The sequence below is a fragment of the Diabrotica undecimpunctata genome, chromosome 4, assembly GCF_040954645.1.
Source record: "Diabrotica undecimpunctata isolate CICGRU chromosome 4, icDiaUnde3, whole genome shotgun sequence".
Classification (NCBI taxonomy): Eukaryota; Metazoa; Arthropoda; class Insecta; order Coleoptera; family Chrysomelidae; genus Diabrotica; species Diabrotica undecimpunctata.
In genome coordinates, this window is record NC_092806.1 from 137474612 (window position 1) to 137502251 (window position 27640).

At 34.5% G+C, this 27640-nt stretch overlaps 1 protein-coding gene across 2 annotated transcripts in view; it reads left to right on the plus strand.

Annotated features, from left to right (window-relative positions):
- The window catches only part of Naglu (N-acetyl-alpha-glucosaminidase), a 52965-nt gene that overhangs the window by 7341 nt on the left and 17984 nt on the right, over positions 1-27640 (plus strand). The window contains exons 3-8 of one of the 2 annotated variants that reach the window (XM_072530381.1): positions 5691-5866; positions 8836-9054; positions 13700-13861; positions 14093-14222; positions 14281-14426; positions 18445-18529. In XM_072530381.1, coding sequence (XP_072386482.1) covers positions 5691-5866; positions 8836-9054; positions 13700-13861; positions 14093-14222; positions 14281-14426; positions 18445-18529 — 918 coding nt within the window. Of the gene's footprint in view, positions 1-5690; positions 5867-8835; positions 9055-13699; positions 13862-14092; positions 14223-14280; positions 14427-18444; positions 18530-18554; positions 18640-27640 lie in introns of both variants that reach the window. The other variant, XM_072530380.1, reaches the window with a different exon arrangement.

Consider the following 27640-nt stretch of genomic DNA (forward strand, 5'->3'; position numbering starts at 1 on the left):
TGTTCTTTGCACCATGTTTCTATTAGTCGGAGAACAACTTGTGATCTCTCACACAGTGTGTTCTCAAACTTACCGCTTTGCAGGAAAGCAATATCGTCTGCATAGGCTATTGTGTAGAAACCGTTGCTGCTGAGTTGCTCAACCAGGTTATCTAGAACTATGTTCCAGAGTAGTGGTGATAACCTTGCGGATACCCCCTCGTAACCATGCCTCTAACAGAAACCTCTTCTACATTTATGTTTATTGCTCTATTAGAGAGCATACTGAATTTGCTTACGGCCAGGGGAACATTCCTGACGTTGAGATGTTGGGTGATGGTTGGGAATGTGGTTTTATCAAACGCTTCCTCAATGTTTATGAATATTCCTAGGGTGGATTCTTTATTATCCAGCGATCTTTTAATTCTACCCACTACATGATGCAGTGCAGAATCGGTAGAACTTCCCGAAGTATATGTTTACTGATTTGGGTGAAATGGGTTATGGACCAGAACTTCATCCCTTATGTACCTCTCACATAGCCTTTCCATCGTTTTCAACAGAAAAAATGTTAGGCTAATTGGTCGGAAAGCCTTTGGTAGGGTCCATCCTACCTGGTTTTGGTATGAAGACCACACGTACCTCTCTCCACTTCCTAGGAATATATCTAAGAACCAAAGAGGCTCTGAATATTTCCACGAAAGTGGAAGGTGCGGAAGAAGGATATCCAGTTCCCATCGTAGTAGGGCTGGATATATGCCGTCAGGCCGCCGTGGTGATTTGAAAGGGGTGAAGCACCACTTTACCTTTTCCCTTTTCCTCGTTAATCAAAATACGGTACATATCAGATCGAAGATGTATTAGAATGTTATTTCACAACAGTTAACATAGGTTTGTGTATTGTATTAAATGACGATAGAATTAAATAGTTAAAACCCTCTAACATCCATTAAATACCACTTGGGACTTTTATTATAATACAACATAAGAAACTTTGAAAATGACTAATTGCAGATTTACCAAATCACAAAAGTACAATAAACACAAAGTGGGTTTTTAAAAACTAACAAAAATAGGTGAATAAAAGTGTATAAGTACATATCAAGGTAAAAAAGGTTTAAAAACAGGAAAAACAAAAACATATGAACTGATAAACGTACTATATGAGTTGAAAGAGTCTAATCGATGTTGGAATAAAAAAAACATTAATTTTATGAAGGAAAATACTTTTAAGAGATCTGGTAATGATTTTTATTTCTATCGAAACAAAAAAACACGCCTTTTGTTATAACGCCATTTTATTAACCAGTAAGATTAGAGCTATAAAAAAATAAAAGAAATTTTATAGAATCAATTTGATTCCAGAGATTTATTGGAGATTAGAAATTTTTTAGAAATGGAAATTGAAAGAAATTTGGTATGTCAGATTAAAATATAACAAAAACATTCAACTTATTTGCAGATAAATGCAACTTCAGAAGATATCGCACATGTGCCATAGCGAGAACTCATAGGAAGTTCTGAACTGTATTTTAAGCTTGACATAACCTATTAGGTTTCATACCAAAGTCAGTTTCTATATAAATTTACTAGTCGGACTTGGTGTGCAACAAAGAGGGTATCGAGATATTTGAAGGAAACTAAAACTTTAGCACTGACTTGCCATAAATGTGAAGATGAATTCGATTTGGACAACTATTCAGAATCAAGTTCGAGTAGCGATGAAATCAATCGTGAGATTTATCAGAGACTCGATTATTTTTTATTGTCGAAATGAAGGGTTTTGGTCTTCAAGAAAGCAACATACTGTAGCTCTATCGCTGATGATCAATATGTAGCACCTATAGCTGAAGCTACAGAACTTATTTCGTTGAAGCGAATAGCAAAACATTTGAATGGTGTTGAGCAAATGCAAACAAAATGTTAATAAACACTTGATGAACATCAGTGATATCGTTGTCAAATACATATTTTGAGGGAGTCAATAGTTTAGTCAAAAGTTTGAGAATAAAACAAAGGATATCAGCTACTTCATCCTTTTATTGAAGACATTTCGTGCATTAATTCATACATATTATTATTTCATCTACAAATTAGTTAACACGTTAATCGCCACGCTGCATTCACGGTGTGCCGCAGTAAAAAAATATTTTAAGTTCTGAGGTACCGCAGTAATGCTGCATGCTGTCCAAATGTATTATGTTGCGTGACATTTTTATCATACCGCGGTTGCTATACACTTATATGTTAGTAATAAATATGTAGCCTGGCAGATCCAAGTCGCTCACTTCCGCGGAATTTCAAGTTTCGGTTACCAAAGAACTCAATATATTTGGATAATTAACTTTTATTTCTATTTCGTTAGAAAATTGTATATGCTTTTGAAGTTTGTGTATAAAAAAACTAAACACATTCTATAAGGAAAATACATTATAGACTTAAAATTAGCAATCAAATTTGTAGAACTATATTTTGTTCGCAGAATGGGCTAGAAAGAAGCAGGAAACACAATAATATTTATTGCACGCTATAAGGAAGACCGAGGACTCTTATTGCAGGCAGTTTTTTTATAGTATTTTTGAGATATTAGCTGGTAACATACCACAAAACGATTTCTTGTTTCCACATTCTCAAGTTTGGAATTTTCTTGAAGCTCTAGCTCCTGTGGCGCTGTGGATGGAAAGAATATAGCTTCGAGAATATGTTCTTTGAACTCGGTAATTGCCTTTGTTACTTATTTATGTAAAATATATGCATTTACAACTTTTTTCCCTAAAATTAGCTCAAAGGCCAGTTGTCTGTACCACTTAATCTATGAACGCTTTTGAATTATTGTACTCGACTATGAGTTCAGGTTTTTCTATATCATTTCTCCATTAATTTTTAACAGTTTTCATAGTGTCAGTATGTTTGGTGCTCAACACCTTGTGTTTGTCTTTCCACTTTAGCATCAAAACTCTCATATCACTTTCTCTGGCACATATTTCAACTTTCTGTAATTTTACTTTTTTAACTTCTTTTCGCTTTTGTCTTACTCTGCCAACTAAGTAAGTTTTATGTTATAAAAGCTTACGAGGCAAAGTGTAAAAATTGTCAGTAGAACTAGTACGATAATTTTCAATCAAGTTTTGTGTGAAATGTAAAACTACGCCTGCAGAGACTCTCACTGGCTGAGTACCTTTACCGCAGTATATGTTGGTCAAAGATGTATCCTTCTATCAAACGTAGTTTGTACTACTTGATACCATATTTATGGCGTTTATTTTTGACATATTACCGAAAAGATAATCGTCCCCGAAATGTCACAATTGTCTCATCAATATATAATTCTTTTTCTGGTACAATATTATCTTGATATCTCTTTTTTATCATAGATAGAAGAGATAGAAATTAATAACTAGTAGTATTAATTCAACACGATTTCTACTTATGTGGTGCATTAAGTTATTTTTGTACAAAGGACTTTTGGACCAATAGTTTGTGATTTTAGGGTATAAACATAATCCCATCCACATGACAAGGCCTAGAAATTTTTCAATTTCTTCATTTGTTGTATCGCGACACAATTTCAAACGAGAACTTTTATTTATTTTGTGTTTTTTTTTGCACTGAATATCTATTGGTTTATTCTACTATTACTATTATCTATCTACTACTATTTATCTGTAAATAAAAGTTTGAAGAATTCATATGGTCCCTTGTCAAGGTAACTGTGAAGTATATGGGGCTTAGTGCCGGGCGTTGGCTCGACAAATGAAAATCGTTGCCTGTAGCTGCCCCTAGTATGTACCAATTAATATTGTCGTTCTCACTTGATCTGTCATTACCATATTTACCATCTTCTTCATCAATTCTGAATTGCTCTAAAATTGCGGCAATCGTATTATCGATAGAATTTAAAACTTGAACTGGTTGTGGAGATCCTTCTGCATCTGATCGAACTTGACCGTGAGGAAGTTCGTCATTGACATTATCAACATAATCTACAAATGTTATAAACTTTACAAAAACCCCTTGTCTAGCAATATAGGTTTTACTTACTCTGAACGGTAGAAGTACTAGGTAAATCTTGAATATCATCGTCCTTGCTGGTCATGTATTGTACGTTTTTACTACAAGAAATTTGCGTAATGAGGTATTGCTTCACTACCTTCTTCACTAGGTAAATAATCATCTTCAGAGTTTTTGCCCCATAAATTGCTTTCGACGCATTTATCATCAAATAACATTTCGTCTAGAAGCATTTGGATTCCACGTAGTTCTTTCTCATAACTTATTTTTTTCAACCTTCTATAGCACACTAATAAACTGCAGTCTCCGAATGTACGATTACAAATTATCAAACAGTGTAAAATGTAACACGCAAATCCACGAATAGAGAGTTGCATGCGGCATGGCCACAGTCAACAAAAATATTTCTTTAGGTTCTGTGGCACTTAAGCTGTGCCACAACAAAAAAATAATAAAAAAATGTTTTATTGGCAAAATAATACTGCAATTTTTTTGAAATATATTTAAACAACTAAATATTTATGTAAATTAAGAAAATAGCGAAGCGGCCTGGGAGTTAATTTTTTTTTATTTAACTGGTGATTAACGTGTTAAATAAGCAAAAATCCATACAGATAAAAAAATTCACATGGTCCTTACAAAAAATATGCTGCTTATTAAGATGGATGTGAAGAAATAGCTTAACTTATGAGATACCATACAGATTCCAAAAAAAGGTTTTTTTTAAGAAAAAAGAGGACTCAGTCAGTTTTTTATATATAAAATGTTGTAAAGAACATTAGAGTTATAAAAAATTGAAATATAAGAAGCAGAAAATTTTCAAACATTGACAACAAACAGAATTCCAAAAAAGCGCTGATACTTTTTTGGAAATCAAGCTCTACCATTGCTCTACACGTGTTTCGAAGTATTCACCTCTCATCAGGAGTACTTGTGGTAGCTTGAACTGAAATGAAATACTCTCAACTATTTGGTTGAAACAGTAAAACTTGCCTGAGTACGCTACTAGCTACCTCTATATGAAACAACAAGAATACTTATGAATACTATACGTGAATACATCGAAATACATGTAGAGCAATGGTGGAACTTAAATTGAAAAGAAATGCAATCGTCAACGTACATTTCAACGTCTTTTTTCTACGCAAAGAGTGCGAAAGATGGTGTTTTCAAGGGTAAACTGTAGATGTAATGTCGAAATAAATAGTTATTCCTAACATCGTCCAATAGATTCCAGTAAGCTTGGATTTGCAATTCACCTAATTCGCTATCGAAAAGAGGTCCCCTTACTTCTCGTTGCTTCAAATATCAGGCATGTAATGTTACTATAACGGCCATTTAGTGGAGCACATTTCATTTCAGTTCAAGCTGCCACAAGTGCTACTGATGAGAGGTAAATATTTCAAAAGATGTGTAAAGCAATATTGAACTTGACGTGAAAAAAATGCAATCTTCTCCTTTCATATAAGTGTACATATATATTAACATAACTAATATAAAATTTTAACTAATATAAATACATTAATTAAAATTTTTATGAACGACTACCTCGTATAATAAATAGAAGTCTGCATAAAAGCTTACTGTTTCTTGAAAAGGAGTCAAGTAAACTTAACCAATAACCTTAAACAAAGAAAATGTCTTATTTGCCAAAGCAACAACTTGTAGATACCATAAAAATAATTATTTACGGTTTTGCAGGTGTCGAAAGAAAACGGAGTAATTAACATCGTCGGAACTACTGGAGTTGCAGTCGCGACAGGATTCCACCATTACTTAAAGTATTTTTGTAACGCTCACATTTCCTGGGAGGCCTCACAGCTGAATCTACCGGAAGAATTACCCGACGTTAATGTTACCATTACGTTGAATGACAGGTAAACAATCGATTTGGTTTTTTGAAAGGAAATCCGCACCGAAACGATGCATTTACATTTCGTAATTTTTAAAAGGAATTAAGAGTGTTCATTTTCCTCTTTGGTTACATGAAATACCTGCTAATAGTTTTAGCATTCTTTTTGGAAATAAACCACAAAATCGTAGTATAAAATAAGTTGAAGTAGAAGTACTTTTTACATAAGAATTATTCCGTCCAATATTAAAAATTTTTTCGTTTTTGTTTTAAATATCTTTTTATTCTGGCTTGTCTCTCACTTTGTGTTCTTTTTTAGCATGCTTGTTCCACTCTCATCTTATCTGTCTTTCTCATCATTAGTCATCCCCAAAGTATTCTTTTTGTTTCTACTGTATAGCCTTTTGTTTTTATCTTGTATGTTATTAGTGGTCGCTTAAGGCACACAAAATGAAGGAGGTAACGTTGCTCGAATCGGCGGAGATGTAGGCGTGGTTCTTTGGATTATTCTTACAAGCACGTAAACAAAAGGAAATTTGAAAAGAAAAAAAAAATATTAGACGACAGCAACTAGAGCTAAACCAGAATATAAAATAAACAATGCAATGAAAACAAATAATAAATAATTTGCCAATAAGGGCGCCATTTTCTCTTTTCTTCGAGAGAGATATATAGTCAAAATACAAGAAACAATATCCAATATACATATACAGCGGTCGGGCCTTTAATCATTAAACAGTTCCTCAATGTACTCTTTCCATCTGTCTATTTTATCCAAATCAGTGATAATCAGTTTGCCGTCTATATCAACGATGTTATTTGTATGTTTTTTGTACTCACCCGTTACTTCTTTTAATATTTTTATCCATATTAAATGCATCCTGTTTTTCCTGTTACTCTTCAATTTCCAAACATTTATACGTGTTTATGACATTTGGCACTGGCTTAGACAGTGTGTAAAAGCCAAATGGAATAAATTTATTATTTAGGTTACTGTACATAATTATAAAAAATCCCGAAACACGTCAAATTTAAATTATAACTTGACATTTTTTAACGTGAAAATGCAACCCCTACCTTCAACCCCCTTAGAATGACAGGTACAACCCCCAATTTTTAAAATAGGAAGTATAGGCTTGTGATATATCGTTTAAAAGGACTTTTCATTCTCCATTCAAAAATGTTGTCGCTTTCACGTTTATTAAGATTAATTAAGATCAAATAAATTAAAATCATGTGGTTACCGAAATTCGCTACAATACAATCAAAAACTAAAATGTAATGCAAAACGTAATAAAATGTAGAACACGAAAAATAACTATGAATGTTAATGAAGTAGATGTTCAAAATGTTCACCGCGAACATCTTGGCAACATCCTAATCTCAAATAAAACTGTCTTCTAACATTATTTAACATAACAGGCGTGATCGACCTAATCGCAAGCGTTATTCGTTCTTTTAAGTAATTTAAATCAGAAGGTTTAGTTTTGTACACATGGCTCTTCACATATCCCCATAAAAAGAAATCTAATAATGTAAGATCAGGTGATCGCGCTGGCCATTCAATCTCCCTATTCACCGATTGGGAAATATTGTATCGAGCTACTGCCGGACATTCGGTTGGTAATGTGGTGGTGCTCCATCCTGCTGAAACCATATCGTATTCGCTAGAACTTGAGGGTTTCCTGGATCAGGATATAAATTTGCCAACGTTGGAATGACATCATTTTGAAATAGTGCCAAATAATTGTTGCCATTCAAGTTGCCCTCAATGAAAAAGGGACCAATGATATTGTTTCCTACAATCCCTGCCCAAACATTAACCTTTTGAGGGTATTGAGTGTCATCCTCTCATCCAGTGAGGATTTTCCGTGGCCCAGTAGCGGCAATTTTGCCGATTAATATGACCGTTAAGTGAAAAAGTACACTCATCAGAAAACATAACGTCTTCTAATTGGATAATATTGTTATCCAACATGTCCATCATTTGCTCACAAAAAAAAGTTCTCCTATCAAAATCGTCTTCCATGAGCTCCTGAGTAGGTATCATCTTATAGGGATGCAATTTATTTTCTTTTAATATGTTTACTATCGATGTATGGCTAGCATTGAATGAAGTGGATGCCTGTCTACTCGATGTATGTGGATTTTCCTGAAACTCAAGCAACACATCTAATTTGAGTTTATCACTCAGTGCATTGGCAGCTGCTTTTTTTATCTGCCTTACATGACCAAACTCGCGAAACTGCTTCTCTATTTTACTTATTGTTCCTTGGGATATAGGCGGTAAATTAGAAAATTTCTCATGAAATAGGCGAGTTACTTCCTGTTGTGTTCGGCTGTTATCTCCGTAACCAATCATTTAAAAAACTGTTATTTTATGCATTTCCGTTAATCTAACCATTTTTCAGAATTGAATTGAACGAACTTTTTACTTAAATTAAAATACTGACAACTTAAATAAAACAATTTACTCATGCGTGTTAAAATAACGTTGCCACGGAAATTCTTTAAAGTTTTTTAATGGTTACCATCTAAAAACCATATTGCTATGGTTTTTGTTAACTTTTTCATTATCAATACCTAAACGGGAAATAAGTTTTGAGTATATTTTAGCGAATTTCGGTAACCACATGATTTTAATTTATTTTATCTTAATTAATCTTAATAAACTTGAAAGCGACAACATTTTTGAATGGAGAATGAAAAGACCTTTCAAACTATATATCACAAGCCTATACTTCCTATTTTAAAAATTGGGGGTTGTACCTGTCATTTTAAGGGGGTTGAAGGTAGGGGTTGCATTTTCACGTTAAAGAATGTCAAGTTATAATTTAAATTTGACGTGTTTCGGGATTTTTTATAAATATGGACAGTAACCTAAATAATGAATTTATTCCATTTCGCTTTTACACACTGTATACACATAGTTAATTGTAATAAATACAAAGAAAACGAAACAAATTTTCAATTTTTTTAAACTGTTGTTTCTAGGTTTAGATATTACCAAAACACATGCACCACCAGCTACAGTTTTGTGTGGTGGAATTGGCAGGAATGGGAAAAACATATAGATTGGATGGCACTAAATTCTTTCAATCTAGTTTTAGCCTTTAATGGACAAGAGGCTATTTGGGAACGAGTATACAAGAAATTAAATTTCACTCAACAGGATATTGATGAACACTTTACAGGGCCAGCGTTTTTGTCTTGGTAAGTGTTAATAAAAGCTTTACTCATTAAAATTGAATTTTATTAAAATATATATTACTGTAATCAATGTATCTATTTATTAAGGTACTTCATTCTCATTTTTTTATCTATCTAATAAATTTTAAGCTTGTGCCAATTTAAATAATGTTTAGATGTTAAAAAAAATCTCAAAATTATTGATATTTTTGTGAAATTGATAATATTTAATATTTGGATAGGTCTAAGCAAAAAATGGGTTTTTTCTTTTTATTTGTCTATGTCATTTTTGCTTCATTATATACTAAATTGCAAGTACCACATTTATATATTGTATTTTAAACACAAATAAAATTTTTAAAGGTGGTGGTTAAAATTCATATTTACATTAGAATATTAAAGGGGGCCGTTAAAACGTACTTTTAAGCAGTAACATCGAAAAAAACAGCTGGCCAAAGGTAACAAATGAAAAAGTAATACATGTTCTCAAAAAAATAAAAATAGAAAAACTGCGGGCTTGGACAAGCTGCTTATTTAACTGCTAAGTTGTTTAACACGTTAAACGCCAATAGAAGCAAGTGTGCATTTTATACACTGAGCTTACTTACTCCGTTCATATCCTTAGTCTATTTTAGTCTGAGTGGTATAACCCTGCTTCAAAATACTTATTCATTTATATGGAAAACATTTTCTCAGTAGCCTGATGAACTCTTATATATTTATCCTGCATTTTTAGGATACTAAAGTCTAGAAATAAAACAATACAATACAATACAATACAGTACAATATATTATTTTGTAGCTTGAAACTAAGTTTTATTTATATATAACGTAAACAATTCTTTTTTTAATGAAAAATATCACTAAATGTCCTTTAAAATTAGCAATACAAGTTTCTAGTTAGTTAGAAATAAATAAAAAAATATATTTGTGTACAAATGTCTATGGCCTATATGAATGAATCTCGCAAAACCATGTGATACAATAGAATTTATTACACTAAATGCACCTGAAATCATCATCATCACTTAGCGCTACAACCCTGGGTGGGTCTTGGCTGACTGTACAACTTTTTTCCAATTTGTTCGTTCTTCCATCAACCTAGGGTCAAATGGAATGTTCATTTTCCGGAGATTTGCTTGGATGTTATCTCTCCATCGCATTCTGGGGCGCCCGAGTGGTCTTTTGTCTGTGGGAATCTCCTCCCATACCAGTTTTACAAGTCTCTCGTTATGCACGTGGCCTGTCCATCTTAGTCGCTGTGATTTAATTTCTTGGACAATATCGGCGTCATTGTAGAGTGCTTTTTATTCGATATTGGTTTTGATCTTATACTGGTTTGTGGTGATGTCATGGTGAGGTCCGAATATTTTTCTAAGTATTTTTCGTTCAAAGCGTCTGAGCTTTTCTTCGTTTGCTTTGGTCATGGTTCACGTTTCGCATCCGTATGTTATTACAGGTCTGACGATGGATTTATAAATTTTTATCTTTGAACTTCTTGTCAGATTTTTTGTTTTCATGAGCTTATCCAGTGCGAATAGACAGCGGTTTGCAGATTGGATTCTGTCTTCTATTTCTTCAGTGATATCGTTGTCAGATGTGATTACGGCCCCCAGATACTTAAAACGTTGTACTTTTTCAAAATTGAAGGTGTTGATCGTCACATTTTGTCCTATTCTGTCTCTTTGTGTCGTTCTATTTATACACATATATTTTGACTTTTCTTCATTAATCTTCAGCCTACTTCACTTGTTGCTCCTTTTACCTTGTTGAAGATGTCTTTTGTGGATAGGATGGAGTCTCCAACGAGATCTATGTCATCTGCATATGCGAGTAATCACCTGAAATGAGAAAAGGGAGTTTTAGCCTGTGCAAATGTTATACCATTAGCGGTTAAATTTTTGAACTTTGCATTTCCTCTATATGGTGGCCAACTCTTTCTTGAAAGATGTGATGATCTTGAAATGTTACTGTTGTTTACTTTTTGGTAAATTATATAGGCGTTGGCAATAGAAGCAAATAGCAAAATAGAAGCAAAATAGCCATTGAGCTCCTAGAAGGAGCTCAATTGCTATTTTTACGATACCATTTCACTGATTTTCGTAATGCTGTTGAATAATCTATAAATCATCATATAGTAACTATAAATCCTTTGCTCTTATTGTTGTCGACCACAGAAACTGGCTTTTCGCCTATTCCTACCCTTTGATGGATGTCTACCATTTCAGCAATATGCTTTGTATTCAGCATAAACACTTCGCGTTTGTCCTTCCACTTAGTTACTACTGCACTTGTATTATTCTCCATCCCAATATCTCCCCTTTCTTTAATTTCGCACTTGTCACTTCTTTCGGCTTAAGTTTTCTGTTTTGCCTAAAAGGACCCACCAAATTTGCATTTTTGTTTAGCAGCCTATGTGCTAATGTACGGTTAGTATAAAAATTATCGGTGAATATGGTACGTCCAATATCTAATAAGTTATTAACTAAACGAACCACAACACTATCACGAACTGACACATTTTCAGTTTTATCATTACCAAAATAAATTTGTAGATTATAAGTATAACTTTCATCCAAACAGAGTTTGTATGTATATCTTCACCCCGAACTTATGTCTCTTGTTTTTAATATACTGTCTCAATGGCAGTCCATTCTTAAACGGAAATACAGTTTCATCACTGCAAAGTCCTTCAAACGGCACTACCACTCTTTGAAAATTTGATACTAGCTTCTCCAGTGGTGCTCCAGTGGTGCTGGTTTATACAGTCGAAGTTCTTTATCGCGATTTTGATTGTCACTAAAGTGTAAATTGGCAAGTTGTAATTCAAAACGGACACAACTTTGGCAATCTTTGCAACCCAATCCAGACAAGAATGGACAGAAATATCTTTATTTCTTCGGCATTTGTATACCCACATGAATTCTAGCTTTTGAACCGTGACTACCTATATTTAACTTCTGATGTGTATATCGACTGGTTTCTTGTACAATCTACTTAATAATATCGTCGTTCACAAATAGTTAAATAGTCAAGGGGTATTTTATCATAGATTAAAAAATCTCTGCTTTGATACTCTAGTCTTAAACACTGAGTGTAATATTTTTCAAGTCTTGTCCATCTACATTCTTCCATGTCAAGGGAGTGTTATGATCAATCGCAATGCCATCGTCTTCTGAAGAGCTTTCATCATCTAGCAGCCGATATTGGGATTGTAATGTTGAAGGTAAATTTTGTAAATTGCTTTGCATTTTTGGTCTTTTGCTTTCCGGACCTCCTTTATTTGACAAAAAATACTTTCGTCATCACTACCAAATCAAAATTGTTATCCCGAACACTGTCACCATCACTGTCTTCATCTAAAAAAACTCTTCCACTAGTTTTTGCAAACGTTTCTACTCGTTTTCATAGACATATTGTACTTTTAACGTCACTTCAAGTAGCCGTATAATTCAAGAAAAACACGTTCTCTTGCTTTAGCAATGATCCCTGGATCAGCATTTGAATTTTTAAATACGGATTTTTTCGTAGTACATTAATGAATTTCATTTTTTCTTGATAAAAGAGTGCAGATATTGTATCAGAGCCACTGAAATAAAATATGATCTGCAGCTGTTTTATCTATGATACGCCCAGTGGAATGTATTTGTTGGGAAATTTTTCCTTTTCCTGTTTAAGAAAATAAATGTTTCATGTTACACGTTTGCGTACAGAGAGCTGTTAAAAAAATAAAATATATCTCTTCGCCGACCACTATTACGGTATCGAATGATGATGAAACACTTATTGCGCTATTGATGGTTCAATTTCAACTTAAATTTTGTCTTCAACATTCTCATGAGTCGATTCTTGTTCACATCATTCCCCAGGAATTTATTTTGTAACACACTTGGAATCATTGTCTCATCAAAAAGCATGTCTACTAAAGCAGTTATTTGTGATCGTCGAAATTTGGTCGCATATTTGGTATATACTTAGATTAATTTAATCTAAGGGTATATACTACGGTTTTCTACCTCTTCAGGATATCCGTCGAATAAGAAGTGTCGTCTGTCGATGACATACACTGTATCCATTGTATCCAGACTGTTGCTTCCATTATCGCTTTACAGTGACGAAGGCATGCGTAAATGCGTTAAGTCTTTCATGTATATGGCATTTGAGCAACATTTTAGAGACATAAATTTTTTCGATACAATCGCATCTATCTATAGAATAATTTAGAAAAATATACGAAAAAAACGTGGAGGTGTAGATAAATTATACTTTGTGACGCTGGTACGCAAAAACTATTGATGTGAGAGAAAATATTTTAAATTCATAATTTGTAGGAAATAGTAACAAACATTTTTCTCGTAAAATGCTTTGGAAATGAGAGATTGTAAAAAAAAGTGTTATTAGCCGCCATTTTTATAATATGGCGGCGCTAACGGCAGAGATGCGAGGTGACAAAATTTTTTTTCAAAACTGCCGAAAAACTTTCCTGGTAACCTCCTATTTTCACTCAATGACTGAGCTAATATAGTGGTCACCATGATACCCAACGACCCATAACGGTTATACAACTGATAGAAGAGAAAAGTTTTTCTCGTGTTTACTTTAATTGTTTGTAGTATAAAAATATATAAATATATTTTAGCATTGAAATTAAATTTTATTTATTATCTAGGTTACGTATGGGGAATATGAGAGGATATGGTGGGCCACTTTCTGTGTCATGGCACGAAAGGTCAATCTTGTTGCAGAAGAAAATATTGAAACGAATAAGAAGTTTGGGAATCATTCCAGTGTTGCCCGCTTTTGCTGGACATTTACCAAGAGCAATTACGAGGTATGTTTGACAGCAAAAAAAATATAGTCAGTATTAACACAGAGTTTAAAGGCGACTGAAATCATGTCTCTTCATGTAAGATATATCATTACTTAATATGGAGTAATTTAAAAAGTAAAATTCAATATTACTTTAGGCACAATCTGACTTAATCTTTGTCAATAGTTATTTTACCCTATTCATTAATTATAGAAAAGTGTATGTAACAAATTTAAATTAGAGAATTTTTAGAATTTACCCCAATGTGAATGTCACTAAAATGGAAACATGGAACAGTTTCAATGACTCCTACTGCTGTCCATATTTTCTCGATCCTACTGAAGAACTTTTTAAAGTAATAGGAAAGCTTTTTATAGAAGAAGTACGTTTAAAGTAAGGTTTCCGCGTTTGATGGTATAATACAAATTTGTTTGTTTTAGCAAACAAAAGAATTTGGTACGGATCACATCTATAACTGTGATAGTTTCAACGAAAATGACCCTACAACAACCGATACAAACTACATAGCAAATGTCGGCAAAAGTATTTATGCTGCTATGACCGATGCAGATCCTGATGCTATTTGGTAAGTATTGAGAAATATCCACAGATAGAAACGTATTATTTTAGTATTCAATTACCTTAAAACCACGTCATATCACTTTCTTCTTGGAAACATTTCTTAGGATTATCATGTAAAGGAAAATGATAAAAAAAAATAAATAAAAAAAATCACAAATACTAGTAAAATTGTATAACTATAAATTATTACTATAGTAAAAGCCGCAGTTAGAATGCAGTGTAGGTAAGATAGGCAATGTATTTCTTACGGGAGAACGACGTAAACGAAACCGACCACGTTGCCGGTTTAAGAATCATAGCACGGGAATATACGCGCACACAATTGCCTACTGAATGAAGAGTGGGAAAAACCCTGGACCTGACATGCTTCCCATAGAAATCCTAAAAATTCTAGATGAGAAGCACATTGATGTTTTAGTGACACTCTTGAACCAAATTTGTAGTTCAGGCGTATTACCCAAAGAGGGTAAAACAGGCGTATTTTTATTTATTTCCCCCAAAAAAAACGCAAGAGAATGCAACGACTACCGCACCATTAGCTTGATGTCTCATGTGCTAAAGTTACTACTAAAAGTCATCCATTACCGAATATATCACAAACTGGACATAGACGTTAATGATACACAATTTGGTTTTTGCAAAGGCCTAGTAACGCGTAAAGCTCTTTTTTCACTTAATATACTGATACAAAGATGCCTGGACGTCAATCAAGATATATACGCATGTTTTATTGACTATAATAAAGCATTCGATAAAGTACGACATAAACAATTAATGAATGTCCTGAAATCAAAGAAGATTGACTACAACGACCTCAGGAGCATATCATATTTATACTATAAACAGCGAGCAAAAGTACGTGTTAACGAACAGCTGTCAGAAGAAATTGAAATTAGACGTGAAGTGAGAAAGGGATGCGTACTGTCGCCAATTCTTTTTAATGCCTACTCCGAAGAGTGGTGACCAGAATAGCGAAGTATGAAAAAAAGTACGGTCTAACAATGAACGTCACAAAGACGAAAGTTATAAGATAATCGAAAACTTAAAGAAATAACGAGAATCTTCTAATAAACGGAACCAACGTCGAACAAGTGGACAAATATGCATATATGGGAACAATGATTAACTCCACAATAGATTACATTCAGGAGATCAAAATCAAAATAGAAAAGGCTAGAGCAAATTTCAACAAAATGAGAAGAGTACTATGTACAAGGGTTTTAAAATTGGAACTAAGAGTTAGGTTGGCGAGGTGCTATATTTTTTCGACTTTGTTTTATGGAATGGAATCTTGGACCTTGAATGCGACATCAATGAAAAAACTGGAATCATTCGAGCTGTGGGTATATAGAAGAATTCTGAAAATATCGTGGACAGAACACGTCACAAACAGAGAGGTTCTGAGAGGTACAGGTGGAGATAAATATACCTTGCAGGGAAAGATCCAAGGAAAGAGAAGCATAGGAAGGCGTAGAATGTCATGGCTGCGCAACCTCAGAGTGGTACGGATGTACATCAAATGAACTTTTCAGAGCAGCCGTCTCAAAAGTCCGAATAGTTATGATGATTGCCGACCTCTGCCGCTGATATGGCACTTGAAGAAGTAGAAAATATAAAAGACAATCACTATTGTCTCAACTAAAGCATGATTCGATCATCGATGTATAAATAAGAAAGTTACATTGTCGAACTAAACAATAACTTAAAAAAAAATACTATAAAAAAAAAGTAAAATATATCGAAAACTCATTGTCGATAGCTTATCTATATTTGCAATAGCTTCCATTGTAAACACTTTGGAAAAAAAGATCATTATAAAGTCATTAGGAGAAGCGAATCAGTTTTAATCCCGATTGTCCTTGCAAAGCAAACATGTCTTTTTGTCGATTTGGGTACTGGCCATTAGACCAAAAACTTGTTGGCAAAAACTATGAAAGCTCAGTTCTATTTAATTTTCGAAAGCCAATAAAAGTACTTACATCATGGAGCCGTTGCCAGTATCTGTCGTGAATTTCAAACAGGGTATGACTGTTAGTGTGCAAGTAAAACGTGTGGTATTAAATGTATTGAACTATCATCTTAACTTAAGGAATGGTGACAGCTTGACTATTACTGTTGAAAAAGTTTCGAAAATGTTTGGTGTGGGTGTTCACAAAATTTATGACATCCGCGAAAAGGCCCAGCAAGTCGAACCGAAACCGATACAATAAAGGAAGATAAACAATTTCCAGTCTAATTCACGTAAAAATACTTACGATGAGGGAAAACATACCACCAACCGTCTGCAGCATAATAAACAGAGTGAAGGTGGATGAGGACCTACCAGCTTTTTCAAAAACCACATTTCGTAGACTACTAAATGACCTCGGTTTTGAATATGGTAAAAGAATATATGAATATGGTCGAGATTCGATAATGATGAAAAGAAAAGATTTCGTATCCTGCAGACGCAAGTACCTACAAATAAAAACATTGAGGAACAAGGATAATGTAAACCTTGTAAACCGATGAATTTTGGACTAAAGTCGATGCTTCAGTCAAAAAGGAATGTATGGACAGAATTAAGATTGATTTGATTGATTGATTTGTTCTTCTTCATGCTGGAAGCAAAACTAGTTTTATGGCATTGGCCGAATTAACTTTTTTGGCCAAGTAGGGAACCGCTGATTACCACGACGAAATGGACGGAGATCTATATGAAGAATGTTTTGAGAAGACGTTAATTCCAAACTTGCCGAAAGACAAAGAAAACGTTGTCGTTTTGGATAACGCGTCATACCACTCCCGAAAAAATTGTGGAACAAAACGAAAATCAAGGATTGGCTAATCGAAAAGAACATATTCTTCGAGAAAGATTACCCAAAAAGTGAATTACTGGATACTGCGGCCGCATTTAGAGACGAGTATGACAAGTACAAAATTGCAACAATTGTAGAAAAATATGGCGTTAAGATTTTGAGACTGTCGCCTTACCATTGCGATCTGCACCCGATTGAGATGATGTGGAGTCAAGTGAAAAGGTATCTGGCATCAAACAACGTCGAATTTAAAGAAAAAACGGTAGAACGTTTGATAAAAGAAACAACGTCAAGAAAGTAGTAGAAACAAGGTTTGCGGTGAACAATTTGCAGGAAGATATTGAACCGGTGATAATTATTATAGGAGATCATTCAGAGGCAGAGGATGAGGACGATTTAAATATGGATTGCGATTAGTATTACTTAACGAGAAATATCTAGGATTTAATGTTCATTTGTTTTTTAGTACTGTAGGTACGCACAGTACATTTCAGTTATGATCTTCTTGTGTATTTTATGTATATATATTTATCGTGTCGTATAGGGTACTTGCTTTTTTTTTGTATATATGTATATAAGTATTTTCAATATATTAGATATATTTTATGTATGCAGGCATTTTTTATAGAATCAATTTGTTTTTTTTTGTTTATTCTCTTATTTAACTCAGTTAAATTAATGAGTAAATATTTTTGAAACGAAGCGCGTACGGTCCTGATTTCTCAGTCTATCGCCAAACTACCACACACCTACCACTGCGCCGATAGAATGGCATGGCTGCGCGCGTAATTTTTGTTTAAAGGGTGACACATTTTCTAGTATTTTCGATTAAAAAAAGATTAAAATGGACGGTTGGTGTGGATATTGATGCCAGGAAATAGGGATAGTAAACTGGTTCCAAGCTGCGATCAATAGGGCCGAATGGAGAAATAAGATCGAAGCACAACTACAGCCGTAGCGCGAATGATGACGATGAATGATCTACAACGACACGAGAAAACAGAAGGTTTTATTCTTTTTGCCACAAATATTTGATGGACTAAAAACTCATTGAACTCCTATGTTACTTATTACAAGACATAATTCTTTTCCTTTTTTTTTAACACATTGGTTTATACTGATTGTTGAAAATATATTGTCTGTATTTAGTTATGCATATGCTAATTATATTAAACCATCAAATATATTTTTATACAAGTTACAAAACATTTTAATTTGCTGCAGGATGATGCAGGGTTGGCTATTCGTCCATTCATTCTTCTTTTGGACTCGACCAAGAGCAAAAGCGCTCTTGACTTCAGTTCCAAAAGTAAGTGAAATATATTTTTTTGTAGGCTTATGCAAGGGTGGCTATTTTACAACAATGAATATTGGCATCATTTGGATCGAGCCAAAGCTTTAATTACCAGTGTACCAGCGGTATGTCAAAAACATTTTACTAAATTTTTTATTGTGTTATTGGATTGGGTTAAAGTTTTTTTATTTAGATATTACAAGTATAATATTTTTTTTGTTCGAGCATCTAAACAATATCTTAAATCTAGTATTTGTTGACTGTGGAAATATTTTAGTAATAAGTATAAATATACACAGTATTGCCAAGATCTGTCCAGTTTAACAGGATCTGCTGAGAATATGATAGAAGCAGATAGTTTTTCAAAATAATATAGTCGTAGATAAATAATTATAGTGGCAGATAAAAATATTTACACTTGTATAGTCACTCCTTGAATTAGACAAAACACTGCAAGAATCCACAAAAGAGGAAGTTAGTTTAGGCGACTTCAATGCGAAGGTAGGGAAAGAAAGAGATGGACAAGTGGTAGGCTGATATGGACTAGGGACAGGTAATGAGAGTGGAGAGAAGTTCAATTTTGCAAGGACAACGACCTCATTATTACGAATACATGGTCCAAACTACCAGTCCGAAGAATATACACCTGTAAAGCCCCTAGAGATGACGGTGCGAGCATAGAAAGAAACTAGATTGACTACATCATTATAAACCAAAGATTCCGTAACGCCATAGTATCGATTAAAGCTTACCCATCTCGACCATGTGTTTTGGAAAGACTACGAAGCTCAGGAAGTTTCACCCATGTGGTTTGGACACGTCCGTGAACCCCAGCTCCGAGTCACAGATTTGTTCCAATGGATCATTGGGACCCACATGTCCGAAGACCAAACCGATTACACTTCGTAATGGAGTGTAACCATTACGAAGTGTATGCATAGTTCGGTACCTATTTGACGACCCCCAAACTATAACCAACCATCTCTCCCTATCGCAGGATATAACGAATGGGAAGGCTTTTCTACTGAGCATTACTTTGGATGCCCTGGGTAATGGGACATCCTCTGTTTTACTTTCAGTGGTTAGGCCATCTATTTTTAGGGGTAGCTAGATAAACTTTTCTCCCTTTGACTGATTGAATTTATTACTTGACTTAACTTTGTACTTGTGTCCCAAAAGTGTGTTTTGGAAAGATGTCCGAATTTGTGTGTGCTAGGTGACTCAGCCGCCGAATCGGCAAAATAAATTTTGATCTCCTCGCCGGTTGACCGCCTGGCCATCAAGCTCATACATGTTGCACGTGACCTCGATGCTCAGGTTCGCGACTGCAGGTCCTTTGACCTGCTTGAGGGACTTTTTTGCTTAAGGAACGATTGCCCAAGGGACGTCTTTATGTATGTGCATCAGAATTCGCGTGGGTAATCTCATTATTTATTGATTTTCTGGATTATCTCCATATCTTGCTAGCTGCTGCCTGAGATTGTTAAATATCTAGTGTGCTCTTTCGTCCTTTGTTCTCAGAATTCTCTTTTGTTGTGAGTCCCTAAATACGTACTTTAATGGGACGTACTTAGGAATATTCAGAGCTTCTCTATTCATGAAGTTCTGGACGGTCTGTATCATTTTTCTGTTGGTTTTACACGCATGTTCCCATGATACGGAGGCGTATGCTAGTGTTGGCAAGTATGCAATTTGCCATTCTAATCTTTGTTTTGAATCTCAATTTACTCTCTCGACCTAGCGATGAGAGTGATGAGAGTTGGCTCCTAAATGTTTTACTTTTGTTGACCGTGTGTTTCACGTGCTCTGTGAAGATCAGCTTTTTATTAAACGTTATGCCTAGATATTTGGCTTAGTTTGACCATGTGGCCTGCCTTTTTTTTGGTACATGATGGCCTGTGTTTTGTTAGGTTTGGCGGTTATTTTGCACACACCATACCTCTATGAGTGCTCTTTGTAGGTGTCTGGTCGCTAGATCTGTGTTAATACTGCTAGCAGCTATCGTTTTATAGTCTGCGTGCAGGCTTACCATCGATCTGGGTTTAGATGGTATGTCTGCCGTCTATATGGTGTGTAGGTATGGCGACAGCATCGCTCCCTGTGGCACACCACTTCCATAGGCAGACAGAGTTGGCCCTATCCTCTAGCAGGCCCTCGTGCCATACTCTATCGAAAGCTTTACTGACATCTAAAAAGGGTGCTGCTGTATATTTCTTTTCATTGAACCTTCTTTCAGTCTGGTTAGCACCCGTACTACGATTTTGCTTATATCTGGTAATAAGCTTATTGGTCGATAGTTTTGTAGAAATTTGCCATTTTTGCCTGGTTTTCTGATCATTATTACGTGAGTTTCCTTCTATTTTAATGTAAGTTTTTCCTGACATTACCCTTAATAGCACAGAGTGAGTCTCAAAACTGTATTAATTATTGCACTCTTTTTCACTCACAGCCTGGACTATAAGCTGTTAGCTTTACTGTTAGTTACTGCTAGTTTCAAAGTATTTGTCGAAATCTCTAATTTAGATATTAGATATAAAATGTACTGAAAGGAAAAAGTAGATATTAGAAATACAATTATAGCCAAAAAATATGCTTCTACCTTTTACTTGAAAATAAATACTAAAAGTTATTTTCATTTATTGGAGAGTCATGATTTCATTTGCGCACTTAATATCAATCATCATCATCATTGGTGCTACAGCCCTATAAAAGAGCCTCGACCTTCCCAAGTCTATTACGCCAGTCAGTTCTATCCATTGCCAACTGTTTCCAGTTTGCTAAGCCTATTTGTCTACCATCCTCATCTACACCATCCCTCCATCTGAGTTTTGGTCTACCCCTACTTCTACTTCCCACAGGTTGTGACATAAGGATTCTTCTAGGAGGGTTGTTCTGCTGTGATCTTGCTAGATGTCCTGCCCATCTTAGTCTTCCTATTTTTATAAAGGATACTACGTCTTTACCACCAAATATATTTTTATATCTGTGATATATCTCGTAGTTGTACCTCTTTCTCCAAACACCATTTTCACAGATGCCACCAAATATTCTTCTCAGGATCCTTCGTTCAAATATAAGCAGGAGATTTTCATCTGCCTTGGAAATAGTCCATGTCTCCGACCCATATGTCAACACTGGTTGTATAAGGGTTTTGTATATGGGTATTTTTGTTTTTTGGCTTAAGTTTCTGCTTCTCATATGTCTACTCAGTCCAAAATAGCATTTGTTTGCTAGGATTATTCTTCGCTTGATTTCTTCCGTCATGACGTTCTCCTTGGTGATCAGGGAGCCTAAGTATGTGAATTTGTCCACCACTTCAAAGGTAGAATTATCAACCGTAAATTGGTGGCCGATGTTTATGGCTCTATTGTTGGGTGTTCATGCCATTATCTTAGTTTTAGCTTCATTTACTTGCAGGCCCATATTTTTTGAGGCATTTGACAAGGTGGTATACATTTCTTCTAGCTTGCGTGTTGTGCGAGCAACTAGATTAACATCATCTGCATATGCCAAAATTTGGGATGATTTATTAAAACTGTTTCCTCTGCTGTCTATTTGGGCATCCCTGACCGCCTTTTCCAAAGCTATGTTGAAAAGGAGACACGCCAGCGCATCTCCCTGTCATCACTTAATATCAATGCAGAGGGAAAATAAGTCAGAGATACAATGAGACTTGTATTAGTGGTGGAACAGTGTGAGTATGGAGAATATGCTTGGTTGGCTGCAATTACTTTAATCATGCGTTTTATTGGAGCAATAGATTAAAAATTAGTTTTTATCGATGGCATTCCTTGTTGAAAATTGTATCACACTTATGTCACCTCATACAAATGAATCAGTTTCTTATCTATTTGTTAATTTTTAAGTATTCAATATTTATCATTTTTTATCAATCATGTCTACCAAAGAAGTAATTTCCGTTTCATGTATCTACTTATCATATTGGTATATGTATTATCGAAAAACAATATTTGTCAATGCAGAGAAGTATTCTATATAAAAAAAGTTATATAAATATTTTCATTATTTTTTATTTTCTTTATTTATTTTTATTGTTTTATTTAATCCTACAAAAATGATTCTTACGAAAAACTCTTACGATTAACTTTCAAAAGCCACACATTTTAAAGTTATTTGTTTCAGCTTAAAAAGCTCTAAAAAATTACTTTATCTTTAATAATAAAAAATTTCACTAAAAAGTTGCGAATTAATTTGTTTATAAGAGATTCAAACGAAATTAAGCTACGAACTTTGAAAGTATGATTAATGGAAGTTATAGAACAACTCAAAACGAACATTTTAAACTTTGATAAATGTTTCTATGTTAATTTTTGACCAAGATATGGAATTTTTAAAAAGGCACTCGGACGGCTCGCCGCGCATGCGCGTATACCTCGCGCGTAAATCAATTGTCAATATCTTAGCAAACAATTAACATAGAAACGTTTACCAAAGCTTAAAATGTTTGTTTTGAAATGTTTTTTAACTTTCATTAACCAAACTGCCCATGGTTAGGGCTAAATTTTATTTAAAACGCTTATAAACAAATTAATTCACCACATTTTAACGAAAATTTTAACTATTTAATTATAAACTGCTATACCTAATATTTTTATTTATAATAATAAAGTAATATGCATCTCTTAATTCACATGAATTTAACCCCTTTACATAAATTTCTTTGTCATTGTTCATAATTTCCATAAGTATAAATAAGTTACACGTCGTGAAAGCATTATTTTATTGATTTAAAGTTTTATCAAATAATTATGTATTTCAGCTGTACTCACACACATTTAAAAAACAGTACATTCAGCAGTTTTACTCGTTAGTGATTAATAGCACACACCCAAAATAAATTAGGATTCACCAATCCTAAAACTAGTTTTACTGATAAGGCGAGTAAAAAACTTGTCCAAAATTTATTCGACTAATAGCGAGTTTTGGGTGTTTTGGATACAAGTTTTATCGATTTATAACTGGTTTGGTTTGGACGAATTACATTGGCAGTTGGATATTTTGGTCTAAATTTATTTTAAATAGGAAATTGGAAATTTTTATGAATTTAGTAGGTCTTCAATGACGAATTAAAATAAATAAAGGAGGCATTGCACTCGAGAAAATGCCAGCAGAAGTAAAAACTTCTTAAATTGCGTTGAATTACAAGTATGATGACAATGAAATTAAAATGAAGAATAAATTAATTAATTTAAGTGCACAACGTCGGTAAAGAAGTTTTTATTCCAATAGTATATGACGCACACAACGCGTATAAGACCTTAGAAAACCGTTTTGTAGATGACGCACACAACGCGTATATACTATAGGTATAGCACTTCTTTTGGAATGGAGAAAAAGCATTGAACTCGCGACAGATTTTTGCGTCCGTCACCGCTACGGTGAGATATATTATGTATAGGCCAGTAAATAAACGTGAAATACGACGATAATTTCCGTGTCACCACCGAATTGTATGAAAATTTGGATTTTAGGTTCTACTTACCCTCCACTTCTCTTTTGGACTTGTGCCGTTGGTTTCTTTTTATTTTTTAGGGGTAAAAACTAATCCTATTAGAAAAAAATTAAAAATAATTGTAAATTTGACAAATTTAGAAATATATAATTATACAGTGATTTCTATCCTTTTAAAAACTACTCCTTGCGAGATATGCGAATAGTTGTATATTTTTTTTTATTGAAACTATACCTAAATACAATAATTTTTTAATCAAAATTTAATGAATTTATTTTATTTCAACTTAAAAAACAACACAATTAATTTGTAAGGATGGGTGCAAGTATGTCTGTGCCTTAATAACATATATGTATCTTGCAATACTCCAGTATACACGTCCTGATATCTCTTAAAATATGTGATTTTTTACTCATAACTCGGTTAGCTTTTAAGCTATGAATTGCTTAGAGAACCGTTTTGTAGATTTTTTTAAGCGCAATAAAATCATTTAAATTAGTTTTTTTAAACCCTTATTTTTGGGAGGGTTGTGGTTGAAAGGGCTTGAACGAATCACTAATCACAAGTGTATCTATGCAAACTTTGAACAGTCATATTTTAACTAATTTTTATCTTACAGAAAAAAAACCAAAATGTTCAGAAAAGCAAAACCTATATTTTTTTACTTTTTGAGATTTTCTGACAAAAGCATTATTTTCAAAATTTCCAAAAAAAATTTTAGTTTAAAACCAAATTTTTTTAAAAATGTGTACGTTCATTCGGTCAAACTTACAGGTTACATAAACAATATATAAATAAAGTAGATTGCAAAGCTGTAACAATTAATTTAATTTAGAGTGCTAATTAGGGGGTGATTTTCGCGATTTTTTACCAAAAAAAGGGACCAACTTTATTTTGAGCGTATCTAGCTTAGTTTTGTTGCTAGAAACTAAAAAAAAACAAAAATAAAGCTTTTTTTAAATACTTTAAAGTTTTAAATGCCGATGAGATTCGAAAAGTGGAAAAATATTTAAAAGTTATTTTTATTATGCGAATATTTCCCTAAAATAAGTCCCTAAAATAAATATATAATAAAATATTAGGAAATTTTTTATTTTATAGGAAAACTAGGCCGTTTAGGGACTTAGAATCCTGAAAGAGAAATATTGAAATTATTTACTAAATTATTCGAAGTCGCTTATACCTGAAAATATAATAAAATAAAATATTATAAAATTCTTCTAAGTTCGTTTAGGGATTTAGAATCCTGCAAGAGAAATAAGGAAAAGATAGGTAAAATAAAAGAGTCAGAGTTTCTGAGAATTACTTCAACCAGAAAGTTCCCATTGTTAATACTATGCCTGGTTCTGCGAAGCCCTGTTTCGACCAGAACGAATTATTGGCAACTCGTTGTCTCGTTGTTCATTTTCTGTGGGATGGATGCTTTGTTTATAGTTTTGGTGTCCTGCTATAGGTTTTCACCTCTTCAAAACGTGGTGTGTTTTTGTTCGGTTGGTGTTTTTCTGTCGTTGGCTTTGTATGCTCTACTGGTGGTTGGCTTCGTGGATTGTCGGCGGAGAAGCGTCTTGGACAATCAGAGGCGAAAGGGGTGTTCGTTAACGGTCCTTTTCAGAATTTTATTGTGCTAAAAAATATTTATAAATATGTGAAGTTATAAGTATACAATTTGGTAAATAATAAATGTATTGAATCGCGATTCGCGTGAGGGCAGCTGTGGCTGTATCCTCTACTATAGACAGGTATCATTGTGTAATGGGTTCGGGAAACCACATAAAATCGATCCCTCCCTGTCTAGGCAAGCTAGAAGTGAGCATTTACTGGTTAATGCGACTATAGTAAAGGGGAGTTGCCTCCAGGATGTCAATGCATTCATCAGGGAGCTCGTTGCTGGCAAGAGCCAGCAATGTTGTAGGCAGCAAAGGGATTTTGGGTTTAGGTTTTCTTCTGAATACATTGCCGATGGATAAGAAGGTAGTTTTCAGTATGTTTTGGGCTCTGAAGTTTTGGCCTCGGATGGTTTTGATTGTGTAACTTCTGCTCAGAGAGGAGAGCCTCTCATCGATGGGCTGAATATTCGACAGGTGATATATGAGGGCGGAGGGGTACTCGCGTCATTTGTTGTTCACTCTACGCAGGATTCCCCTTTCCAGTGCCAGCAGTTTTCGTGTGAGATGGCCGCGCATCGCTTTATAGATGTTGGATCTATACTCGATGATCGGCCTAATAAATGTTTTGTATGTATGTATGAGTGTACGTGGGTGTGTTCTTTCCGAATTTACCACCAAGATCATTGAGTAGACCGAGTCTGCTCCTAGCCTTGTTACAGACTATGTTCAGATCAGTCCTCTAGTTTAGTGTTTGTGTAAACACCACACCGAGGTACCCAATCTCTTCGCGGAGCTGTAGTCGGTCCCCCCAAAGTCTAAGGTTGTGTCTTTCGGATATGATGGGTGTGATGAATCTGTTGCGACTGGGGTGTCTAAAGAGAATCATTTGTGTTTTATTTGGATTAGATGTTACTCTCCATCGCCTGCACCACCTGTCGACCAGATTAAGGTGATTTTGAGCAAACCTAAGTACTGAGTCTACGTATCGTTATGTTGTTACAAGAGTTGTATCATCTGCGTAGAGCAAAGTGATTGTATTGGTATATTGTGGGTTGGGAAGTCACTGTTGTAAATTGTGTACAATATGGGAGCCAACACTCAACCTTGTGATACTCCTGCTGTAGGAGTAAAAGCGTCGGAGAAGTGATCCCGCACTTTCACCGTTGAGAGACATATGAATGAATAAGTCTAACGAATGAGACGGACAGGCCGATGTTCAACAGTTTTTCTTGACCAGTCCAGCATGCCAGACTTGGTCGAATGCTTTTTAAACATCGAGGAAGATGCCTAAGGATACTTTGCCGTTGTTTAGACTTTGTGTAAGGTGTGTGACTATCTCTGTCAATGCCGTTTTGGTGGAGTGACCTTCTCTAAAGCTGAATTGAAATGATGGAATGATATTGTGTTCGGTGGTAAAGTCTACGAGTCTCTCCTTGAGAATCCTCTCGAAGATTTTAGCTAGAACGAAGTGAAATCGGCCTATAAGAGTGTAGATCGGCACGGGTTTTGCCCTTTTTTAAGAGCATAATTGTATTGGTTACTTTCCATGGAGATGAAAAGTATGTAGCAGAGTCTGAGAGTGGCACTGACTATCGCGATAATCAAGACTAGAGGTAGCTGCAATACACTGTCTGGCTTGCAGATTATTAACCTATAGTTTGATATCCGCAGACAGGCGGTTGTATTCAGTTTTGACTAAGGGGTTGCGGGTGCGTTGAAACTGACGGAGAAGTCTTTTGTTTAATTTTATCAACAATGAATTGAGATAGAGAATTATTGGCCGTTGTGCACCTATATTTATACTGATCCTAAGTAGATCATCGCTCCTAGGCGCTCTATCATTGGAGACTGCACAACAGCCAATGCTTAATTTCGGATAGTACTATAATTTATCCAATAGTAAAGCCCGAATTTTGCTATTGGCGACAAAGAGTCGGAATACGTAGTAATTTTTTTAATTCTTTCTACATGTTAATGCATCTGAGATATTACTATTAGAGAATTAAATGTTTATAAACTTAAAATCACAGTAGTTTGTAACCATTG